General features: G+C 61.4%; 1 protein-coding gene across 2 annotated transcripts; it reads left to right on the top strand.

Moving 5' to 3' along the window:
• The first annotated feature begins 237 nt into the window (after window positions 1-237).
• TSC22D4 (TSC22 domain family member 4) lies at window positions 238-10986 on the top strand. Of its 2 annotated transcripts, XM_059414540.1 has the most exons (6): window positions 238-705; window positions 1153-2188; window positions 2728-2793; window positions 4507-4667; window positions 9855-9903; window positions 10298-10986. In XM_059414540.1, exons 2-6 carry the CDS (start codon window positions 1427-1429, stop codon window positions 10505-10507), a joined length of 1248 nt encoding a protein of 415 aa, XP_059270523.1. In that variant the 5' UTR covers window positions 238-705; window positions 1153-1426; the 3' UTR covers window positions 10508-10986. The 2 variants fall into 2 exon arrangements, with proteins under 2 accessions (XP_059270523.1, XP_059270524.1); XM_059414541.1 differs by lacking the exon at window positions 2728-2793 and having other exon boundaries at window positions 245-705.
• The last annotated feature ends 187 nt before the right edge of the window (window positions 10987-11173 follow it).

Genomic DNA, 11173 nt, shown 5'->3' with positions numbered 1-11173 from the left:
CTCCACGGCCCCTCCCTCCGAGGAAGCGCCGGGCTGGGGCCCAGCAGGTGTGGGGTTAAGCCCGTTCGGGGGCCCCGGGAGCGGCGGCGGCAGCAGCGGCAGCCGCAACTGCACCAGCAGCGGTGGCGGCAGCTCTGGCCCCGGGCCAGCTGGCCGGGAGCCCCAGGAGGCAGGGAGGGCGGAGGAAGGGGAGGAAGAGGGGAAGGAGGAGGAGGAGGAGGACAGGAGCAGTCAGCAGGCCCGAGGAGGCAGGACTTCCTGGTGTGGGGGTTGTCAACAGCCCGGAGAGAGAAAGGCGGAGAGACCGGAGCGAGAGGCGCTGAGGAGCGGAGAGAGACCCAGCCGAGCCACGCGGGGGAGATCTGGGAGACCCACTCGCCCCAGCCACCCAGGCGGCTCCACCTGGAGGATCCGGTGGGGGGGGGGGGTGCAGAGCCGCCTCTTCCGCACCGGTCCGGAGACCCTCGGGGCTTCAGAGGCCGCGCGGGGCTCCGCCGAGGAGCGGGGGTGCCGTCTTTTCCGGAGAGCAAACTTTTTACGGAGATGCCTTCCGGGGCGAAGTGCGGCCCCCGAAGAGAACCGGACAGCCTCTGATCGCCCGCTGCGCCCCCCACGCTGCTGGGGCCAAGAGGCCCCAGGGGAAGGACAGCTCGACGTCTTAGGCGGCCGGGACCCCCGGCCCAGCTCGGTGGCCGAGGCCGAGAGGTAGGGCTCTGGGCTGGGCGGGGCGCCGGGGCAGCGGGGCAGGGCCTGCCCCAGGGATGGGGGAGCTGGGGTGCGGGGGGCCGGGACACCCAGCAGAGGCCTCGGGGCGGCGGGGCCAGGCTGAGCAGCAGCTTCACCCCTGCTCAGCCGAGGCCCTGGAGTCCCCCTGCCTTTGGGCGACTCGGTCCTGTGAGTCTGAATGCCAGACTAGAAATGCCCAACCTTGGGTCTGGGCCGCCCCTTCCTACTCTCTGGGACCGCTGGGGTCTTCAGGTCTCTTCCGTCTCTGCCTGTCTCTTTGTCTCTGGGTCTCTGGTGGTTTCCCCTTCCTCCCCCATCCTGCTCCCCAGAGAGGAAGCCCCGGAGGTGGCCTGCCCACTGCTTTCTCTCTCACACACACACACACACACACACTCTCTCTCTCTCTCTCTCTCTCTCTTTTTCCAGTTTGCAAACTCAGCTCTGGAGTTGGGCAGCACCAGCGGCAGGAAAAACCTGCCCCTGCCCCCACCTCCCGCCGCCTCCCCTGCCTTGTGCTCCCTTCACCAACCAGGCGCCCCCAGTTCCTGCAAGGCCCTCCTGCCATGTCGGACTCAGATGTCCCCAGGGGCCCTGATGCCCCCGCCATGTGGCCCCCCTGTTCCAGGGGTGCCTGAGCCCTTTCGAGGAGCCCCAGCTGCACCCCCCGCCCACCTTGGCCGTATCCTGAGCCCCAGGGACCATGAGTGGGGGCAAGAAGAAGAGTAGTTTCCAAATCACCAGCGTCACCACGGACTATGAGGGCCCAGGGAGCCCAGGGGCTTCTGAACCCCCTGCCCTGCCGGCCCCCACCGGGCCCCCACCCCGTCTGCCTAACGGGGAGCCCAACCCCGAGCCAGGGGGCAAGAGCACCCCCCGGAACGGCTCCCCACCGCCTGGGGCCCCCGCCTCCCGTTTCCGGGTGGTAAAGCTGCCCCACGGCCTGGGAGAGCCTTATCGCCGAGGCCGTTGGACGTGTGTGGATGTTTACGAGAGAGACCTGGAGACCCCCGGCTTCAGCCGGCTCTTGGAGGGAGTTCGAGGGGCCTCGGGAGGCACTGGGGGCAGGTCTTTGGATTCCAGGTTGGAGCTGGCCAGCCTGGGCCTTGGTGCCCCGACCCCGCAGCCTGGCCTGTCCCAGGGCCCCACCTCCTGGCTCCGTCCGCCCCCCTCTTCCCCTGGACCTCAAGCCCGCTCCTTCACCGGGGGGCTGGGCCAGCTGGCCGTGCCTGGCAAGGCCAAGGGGGAGACACCCCCGCTGTCAGCCTCCCCACCCCAGCAGCGCCCCCCAGAGCCCAGGACTGGGGAGAGCGCAGGCACGTCCAGGGCTGCCACGCCCCTGCCCTCCCTGAGGGTGGAAGCGGAGGCCGGGGGCTCGGCGTCGGGGACCCCTCCACTGTCCCGATCAAAGGATGGCACCCTGCGGCTGAGAATGGAGTTGGCTGCTCCAGAGGAGATGGGGCAGGTAAGAGCTGGGTTCTGGGGTTGGGGGAGACACCTGAGGGCCGGGGTGGGGGTGGGGGTGCTGGGCCTGACCTCCAGCCTGGGCCTTCCTGCCTCCACCTCCACACCACCCTTTCTCCACTTGATTGACATCTGTCTGTCAGGTCTGGTAGCCCCTTTTTTCCTGCCCTCTCCCTGGGAAACTCATTCTACCTTTCACACAGCCTACTTCTCTTTCTCTCCCCCTGCCCCTACATTCTGCCATTTTTTTCTGTCTCTTTGGTCTTTGTTATCTTTGCCCCCCACAATCTCCATTTTCATGTAGCCCAGTGTTGTCCCCCCCCATCACAAAGACGTGGCCTCCTCACTTGGGCCCTCACCTTCTGTCTTGGTTTCACAAACCCTTCTGGCTTCTGGCATGGCGGGTGGCGGTCCCAGGTGGGGCTGGGTGCTTGGGTCTCTCGGAGAGGAGCTGCCTAGGTTGGCAGGGGGTGGGGGGGGATTCCACTGAGTCTCCTGGCAGTGCCATTCCAAAGATGGGGGGGTCTCTCTTCTCATTAGCTGCCCATTCCAGCCCCATCTGCAGCCCTGTCCAAGTCCGATGTCTCCAAGGACCTGAGGAATTGGGTGGGTTGTGGGCTTGGTGGTTTGGGTTTCCACCCCCCCTTGTCTGTCTCTGGTCCCTGCATCTAGGCCTCGCCACCACTGATAACAGGGGGGTGGCCACCAGGGAGTGGGAGAGAGGCAGGAAGCAATGGAGAAAGAGTTAAATCCTCTGCTCTTTCTGCTTCCTGTCTCCAAAAGAGGAACAAGTCTGGGCTGGGGGGCAGGATGCCTGGGTCCCTGGGGTGGGCGTGGGCAGCCAGGGATGTGGGGGATGGATGTGTCTGTCCTGAAGGAGAAAATAACACCTTGGACTTCAGGAGGAGAGGCAGGGAGTGTGAGGATGAGAACTTTCCCCCCTTCCTGGCCTTGGGCACAAACCACAGTATAAAAATAACCTGGGACTGGATGTCTGGGCCCTGTCAGGACCGGTCAGGACCGGCTCCCCCCACCCCCTCCTGGCCTCAAGCTCACATCTCTCATGCTGCGCCCCCTACTTTTCTGGAGCTTTCATTCCGTTCCTACCCCAGGGGAGAAGATGCTCTTTCCTTTACTGGTCTCTGTCCCCAGGCTATTCCAGCGCAAGCCCCCTTTGCCCCAGTCTCTCTGTCCTTAAGCCCTGCCTGAGCTTCCCTTGGGCCTGCAGACCTTCCTCTCTGCTCAGCACCCCAGACCCCTGTCCTTTCCCCACATCCTGATCCCTCCCTGTGTGCACGCATCTGTGCGGCTGTTTCCTGGCCCCGAGTCTGGCTACCTTCCACACTCCCCTATGTCTCTTCTCTCTCAAGGGAGAGGCTGGGAGGAGGTGGGGGGAGGGGGCACACCACCTGGGCCCCCTTCCTCTACTCTGTCCTTCTAACCACTCTGGACTCTCTGTTCTTGGCTTTTCCGAGAAGCCCGGACCTCCTGGGGCCTCACAGAGGCGGCTTGTTCCTGTGGCCCCCGCCCTTTGCAGCCACCCCCAGCGCCTGTTGGGCTGTGTGGGTCCATGCCCAGCCTCCGCCTCCCCCGCCCCCATCTCCGCCACCCAACTGCTCTCTCCCTGCCCCAGGGCCCAGCGCAGGAGCAGAACTTCACCTGAGTCCGAGAGAAGTTTGAGAGAAGAGGCTAGAATGGATAGCGTGGGTTTGGGGGAGGGGGAGGACAAGTTTCTGAGGATTCATTCATTCTACAAATAGCTGTTGCACAAACCATAAACTCTGTTCTCTGGAGCTTACCTTCCAGCAGCAGGGAGGCAAAAATACTTTAATTTCAGATACTATTCTGTGCTCTTAAAAAAAAAAAAAAAAAAAAGAACAGTTCAATGGAATTCACTAGTCGAATGATGGGGAAATGGCCCTCTGAGGAAGTGACATTTGAGTCGCTTTATTAAGTCACGTGACAGGAGATAGACACCCTCTGACTAGCCTCTGACTGGGGTGGTCTTGGGTCAGCTGGTGGAAGGGTGCTGGGTGCAGACCAGAGCCCCTCTCTGGTACTCTGATTCCGCATGGGCCGCTTTCTGGAAGCTGCCCACCCAGTCCTCAGGATGGACACTGTTGCCCTTGGCTCTGATACCTGCTTGGTGCCTCCACCAGACCTGGGGGAGAGAAGGCCTTTGGGGCAGGACTCCTGGGTTCTCAGAAGAGAGCAGAGGTATGTGGAGAGAGCTGGGGAGGTGGACTGCTAGGCAGATTGTAAGGTGGCTGGTTTCTTTCTTGCCCTTGATGTGATCGTTCCTGTCTCTCTTGTCTTCAGGTGCCCCCGCTCGACTCCCGCCCTGGCTCCCCAGCCCTCTACTTGTTCTCTGACGCCAGTCTGGTTCGCAAGTCTCCAGACCCTTTTGGAGCAGCGGCAGCCCAGAGTCTGGCCCGTTCCATGCTGGCCATCAGTGGCCACCTGGACAGCGACGATGATAGGTAGGTGGTCTCTGGGTCCCTACCCAGCTTCTGGGATGGCCGCATGAAACTGCCTGGTGGGTGTCCTTCCCCCAAGTTAAAATTTGGAGAGGACCTCTTCAACAGAGAAACCTGGCCTGGCCACAACCACTGGGCAGAGTTGATCTGGGACCCACTCCCTCTCTGTGGAGAGAGCTGGGTGGGACTCCCTGGCTTAGGATTGTCAAATCATGGGCTTTTTTTTTTTTTTTTTAGAGTTTGAAGGGAGTCATTGTTGTCAAATTCCAGAACTCTTGCAGATTTAGCAATCATTTGGTCAACCCTAAGAATTTACTGGCAGATGCGCTGGAGAGGAGAAGGGAGTGGGTCTCCTTCCGGTTTGAGCCTCCCTCTCCCTACTGTTGAGGGGACCCGAACTCCTGCCTTCGGAGTGACATCCTTAGGGACCACGTGCATCAGTTCAGGATCCTAGGACCTGTAGTACCAAGAAAGCGCGTCCCTGAGGTTCTGTGCCGTGTGCTAGGGAGACCAGGAGGGCTGAGCCCTTCCTGCCGCCAAGCGGAAGCTGGGAGAGGATGGTTGTGGGGCACAGGGGAGCCCCAGCACAGCAGGATCTGCAGGGGTTCGCCCATCAGGGGAGAATGTCCATTCAGATCCGAGGCACGGTGGGCAGAACTTCCTGTTTCGAGGGCCAGGTTTCAACATAGGAATGTCAGCAAGCTGAAAAGGGAGGAACGAAATTGCGAGTCAGATAGGCGGGCTGCTCCCTTCTGGCTGTGGACTGATAGGACTGGGGAGTCACCGCTTTTATTTTGGAGGGAGGAGTGGGACTTCCTGTTTGAGACTTGGGGGAGGGACTTCCTGTTTGGAAGGAACTAGGGGGTGGGGCTTAGCCCTGAGTTTTGTGGGTGATGGGGGCACCTGTTGCAGAAGGGAGTGTCTCCTGCCTGTCTGCCTGCGCAGGAGGCGTCGTCCCCCCACCCCCCCCCGCCCTCCCGCCGCAGCCACCCCTTCTGCCCCGGAATGAGGGACTAAGTCTCGCCCTGGGAAGGGGCTTGTGGCCTTGCGGGGAGGCGGTGGCAGAGAGGAAAGGGGAGGGGTTGGGGGGGGGAGTGGGTTGGAGGGCCAGGGCCTGGTGGTGGCTGGTGGAGAATGAGGGACACAGCGGGGCAGGGCGGTGCTGTTTCTGGGCTCCCAGCTCTCAGGAATGTATGAGGTGTGAGGTTGGCCAGGGCCAGGCAAGTCACCTGCCCCCATTGCTATTCTCAGCGCTTCCCACCCTCACTCCCTCCCACTTGGGAGGTTCCCTGGCAGGAGGGCTCCCTATCCCTCTCCACCCCTGTTGATTTCCGAGCCCAGCCTCTCTGCATCTCCTTAGAGGGCTCGGCCTCCAGGAACCTTCTCAGTCAGCTCTGTTCTTGTGGCTCATCCCCTCTCTCTCTCCCTCCCTCCCTCTGTCCCACCCCCTCCCCACACCCCAGTCTGACCGGTCAGGCACCCAGCCTCAACTTTATCCTGCTCCACTCCGGAGCCTCTGGGGCTCTGGTTTAGCCCAGCCCCTCTCTTGCCCCACCCTGCTGGGCCAGGAAGGTAGGACTGGGTTGGGCCACCCCCTTGGTCCCCCTGGAATGAGGCACGTAGCCCCCACCTCCTCTCTCTGGTGTGCCCAGAGCTGGCAGGAGAACAGGGTCTGAGTGGCATGGAATCTCCCTTTCAAGAGGGAAAGTGGGCTGGGCAGTTGAGTGCCTGGATCCCAGATGGGAAATTGGGGATCCCTGCCAATCTCAGAATCGGGGGTTGGGAGGACAGAGGGTGCCTGGTGAATGGTAAATGTTCACGTGCTCCTGGGTGGCAAGAACCTTGGTGTCCCCAGCAGGGCCTGGCAGTTGCAACGTAACTTCAATAAGTGGATGGGGTTGGGGGGTAGATGGCCAGGATGGGGGACCTAGGCATTATGTAGGGAATGAATCCCAAGGACTTGGGAAAGGAAAAGTACATTTATCCACTGCCTCCTTGGGGTCGTCTGAAGCAGCCGCATGATCCCCACTTCCCACAAGCAGCCTTGTGTCACTGAAGCAGCCGCATGATCCCCACTTCCCAGATGAAGCAGCTAAAACTCAGGAAGAAGGTTTTAGAAACTTACCCAAGGTCCCCAAGCTAGTTAAGTGCCAGGACTGCCTTCAGGGCCTGGGTCTGACCCCAAAGCCGGATTCTCCATTCTCCTCCTGGGATGCCTGTGTCCCAAGAGAAGAGGAGGCCGTCATCTCCAGGGTGCCTTTTTTCTCCAGGACAGGGGCAGGGACAGCTCTCCTAAGCTGGGCAAGAAGCCACCCCCACACACACAACACACACACTCTGGCCTGGCCCCACCCCAAGGCACCAGAGATCCGGGAGAGAGTAGTACAGTGAGGGCAGCCGGATGCCACTAGGTTGGCTTCCGGCCCATCCCCTGCAGGCTCCTTAGAGCATAGCTAGGGAGTGGGGCTGGCCCTTGTCCCCATGATCAGAACCTTTCCACCTCTCCAGATGTCCTGTTCTTCATCTGATCGCATTTTAAGGCTGTTTCATTTGACCTTCAAAAAGGAAGACCAGCCTCTAGGGCTGTCCTTGTCCCAGAACCCAAGAGGCCTCCTGACAGCCAGAGTCCTACGCTGTGCATATCAAGCAGGCCCAACCCCACTCACATTGGAAGTCATTGTCTTGGACCCTTAAAGTCATGATTTTCCCAGAAGGTGGCAACAGGTGTCTTGAAGGAGGGGGTGTTTTGTGCTAATGCACACAGTCTTCTTTTGGGCTTGTCGTCTTTGGGGCTGATCCCACCCGGCCAGCTCCAAGCTTCAGGGTCCTGACTTTGCCTGGGAATCCCCGCACAGTGCCTCCTGCTTACCTACTGTGAGACGGGAGAGGCTCTAAAAGGGAGGGTTTGGGTTGCCAGCCAGAGTCCTGGTCCCTTGAAGTGTTCACGTTAGAATGTGACCGTGGAAAGTGCTGTCAGAAACTCTCCAGCGCTAGACAAACGGGAGATAGTCATCTATCAGCCAACAAATGTTTATTGTTGTACTATTCCTTTATTTCTGGCAAGTACAAACAACTCACTTGGCATCTCTACCTGAGTGTCCGCCAAGCAAGGCCACTGTTCCTGTTCCTGTGAATCTTCCCCTTCTCTGTGTGTGTGTGTGTGTGTATGTTGGGGGGTGGGTCCTGTGGTCGCCCAGTCTCCACCCAGGTGTCTCAGATGGAAATAGCTTTAAAAACTGCCCTGGCTCTCCAGCTGGCTGGCTCAGCCTCCACTTTTAAATTTGTCCCATTCACCTCCCCGCCCCCCAGCCCGAGGAGCCCCAGTGTCCTTTCCTCACCCTGCCCTGTCCCACTCTCTCAGGCCTGGTCACCCCCTTGGTCCTCCACCTGTCAGCGCCTTCTGCACCCAGAGCTTGGACAGGAAATGGAAAATTCCCAGCTCCCTCCTGCTCCCCTTCCTGGCTCCAGGGCTGCCTCCGAGGGTCACCTTGAATGGAGCGCTCATTCCCCTCTCAGGGAAGGGAGCTGGGGCCGACAATCGGGAGAAAGGGCTCCACGAGGGAGCACAAGAGTGGGGGGGGGTGCTGCGTGTTGAGACCACCCACTCCGAGAGGGGCAAAGCTGGGGGCTTCAGGGCAGGATGGATCCTGCAGCACCGGGAGGCCTGGGCGTAGAGCTGGCCCCAGGGCCAAGGGAGAAGCTGGAGAGGGATGTTTCTTGAGGCTTGGGATGAGCCAGGAGCCCGAGACCTGGGTGGTGACAAGAGGGAAACTTGGGTAGGGCAAGCCAGAAAGGCTCCCCGGAGGCCCTTGGCTTCAGAGCATAAGACGTGCTTGAGGGATCCCCAGGCTGGCCCTGGGAACCATTCCGCCGGGCCTGAGTCGACCTCTGCTGGCCATTCCACAAACTGCAGCCAGGCCTGCTCTCCCCTGTCCTTGCTCCCAAGGATCAGCAGCCCCGGCTCCAGTTCCCACCTCCAGCCTCATCTTCCCACCTCTCCTCAAGCCTCTGTTCCCTCCAAGACCCCAGACTGCAGACCCGAGACCCAGGTTCCACACCCATAGCCTGTGCTCGTCTTTCAGTGCTGTTTTTGTTGCCCTGGTGACCCTTCCATTTCCCTTCTCCCTGATCGTGGGGTTGGAAGGGGGGGGAGGAAGACCTTCTCTGGCCAGGCTGCAGGGGTCACCCACGATGTGGGCTTTGCATCTGGGATGGGCGTGTGGGTTGCTGACAGTCCAAGGAAGATGACCAGTATGTCAGAAATGTCCACCATCCCAGCTGAGTGCAGCTGAGAGCTTGAGGGAGGCCAGTATTGGCCCAGAGGGGCGGACGGGGTGAGGTTCAGGTAGGTCTCCCCAGGCCAGACTGTCCCTCACCCTTCACACCCCTCCGTGACCCAGGCCTCTGGCCCCAGAGCCCCTCCCCTGACCCGGCCCACCAGCTGACTTCCCTCAGCCTGCCCCTTTCCCTCTGCTCTGGGATTGGTGCCAGGGTGAGAAGGGGACACTGGCACTGACCGCGTCTGGGAATTCCCGCCCACCGTGGAGTCGGTGGGAGGGGGTCCCCGTGTCCCCGAGGAGCCAATAGCAGCCAGGCTTTGCCCTGGGGGGCGGTGTATATCTTTCAGACAAGCACCCCCTAGGCACTCTCTCCTCTCTGCCTGCCTGGCACCAGCCAGACCCCGCTCTGCCGCGGGGGGCTTTGAGCCCCCCAGGCAGTCCTTCTGATACAGCCCTCTCCCTTTGGGGGGGGGGGGGCCTAAAGCCCTTTTCCTTGGGGATGGCCCAGCCAGGCATCTCTGTCAAGTCCCTGGTGTCATCTTATGAGACCCGAGTGGTGGGGATGGCTCCAGGGCCTCCCCGGAAAAGGGGCTGTGTCTCCTCTCCTTGTTCCCCTCGGGGAGCATCCCCCATCCGGGGGGCATCTGCACCCCCACCCCACCGGGGCTTGGGGGGGCCTGGGCAGCGGCCCTCACCCCGCCGGGGGATGGACAAAACCCTCCTCTCCCTGATTCTCTACTGTCACAGGTACAGGCAGGGGTGTGGGCGGGAGGCTGCAGCGAGTGGGGTTTGTGCAGGAGGCCGGAGCCTGCTCGGAGAAGCACCTGGAAGGCAGCCGGCTGGGGTGTCCCGACACCTGTCTTGGCCCCTACTCTCCCTCCTCACCTCTCAACTCCCTGTGTCTCTCCAGCGGCTCCGGAAGCCTGGTTGGCATTGACAACAAGATCGAACAAGCCATGGTAAGAGAAGCCATCTTGGTTCCAGGAGGTTCCGGCTCCTGTCCTGCTGCCCCACCCCTGCTGTCCTCATTAGGGAGGACGAACTCCTAGCTCCTCAGTGTGCTCCCAGCTGGGTTCCCTCCTGTGTCCAGCGCAACTCCTGCTCTCCCTCCGCCCCTGGCCCTGCCCCCATCTCTGTCTTCAGGCCCTGACCTTGTCTTTGTCCAGCATCCTTGTATCCCACAAACCTTCGCCACCCCCCGCCCCCGCCTCTTCCCTGCTTTTCTCCTTCTCCAGTGGTCCTTCATCCCTTGGGAACAGGGGCATCAGTCACACCCAGGCCCTTAAGGCATGGGGCAGGGATAGGGTTGGGGTAGCAGGACCCCTGACTGTTTGTCTGTCCCCGGGCCCCCAGGACTTGGTGAAGTCCCACCTCATGTTTGCGGTCCGGGAGGAGGTGGAGGTCCTGAAGGAGCAGATCCGCGACCTGGCTGAGCGGAATGCTGCGCTGGAGCAGGAGAACGGGCTGCTGCGTGCCCTGGCCAGCCCCGAGCAGCTGGCCCAGCTGCCCTCCTCGGGAGTCCCGCGGCTTGGGCCCCCTGCACCCAATGGGCCCTCCGTCTGAGCCTCCCTTCCCTCACAATGTGCCTTTGGGGGCTCCCACAGCTGCCAGGCCTTGGGCCAGCTGCCTGCCTGCCCCCTCTTCCTATGCAGCTTTAATTAATGCCTCCTGATCCCTGGGGATGGGAGTTGAAGGCTCAGAATTGGCCTGCCCCCCACCCCCACTCCTCCTCAATCTCCCCCTGGTGCCCAGGGACTGGGCTGTGGCATCCCCAGGCCTTGGAGGAGGGAGGGCAGGCTTCGGGATGGGGTGTTAGATGGAGCCCTCCTCCTCCCTCCCGAGGTGTCCGTGTTCTGGGGCCCCTGGCCGTAGGGGGACTGGGGGAGTCAGGAGTCTCCCTGGCAGACACCCCATCCCCACCTTGTTCCCTCAGAGTACCCCCTTCTCGGCCCAGGGGAGGGAGTGTGGACAGTCTGCAAGTTCTGGGATTCAGGTTGTTATTAAAATAATAATTATAATTAAAAAATCCGAAGAAACTTGAATCTGGAGGTTGGCATCTTGTTGCTTGTGGGGGAAAAACGGAGGCTGGGGGCTCCCTCGGAGAGCTTGTCCAGACTGGGGGGGTTGAATGTGGCTTAGAGTGGTCAGGGGAGTTGGGGGTGGTGTGCCAAGGGCCCAAAGGGAGTCAGTGGCCTGGGTCCTGAGAAGGGGCAGGCAGGCCGGAGGGGG

The sequence above is a fragment of the Mustela nigripes genome, chromosome 11 (assembly GCF_022355385.1).
Source record: "Mustela nigripes isolate SB6536 chromosome 11, MUSNIG.SB6536, whole genome shotgun sequence".
NCBI classification, from domain to species: domain Eukaryota; kingdom Metazoa; phylum Chordata; class Mammalia; order Carnivora; family Mustelidae; genus Mustela; species Mustela nigripes.
Note: the sequence above shows the minus strand (reverse complement) of the source record. Positions and strands in the feature narration are given on the sequence as shown.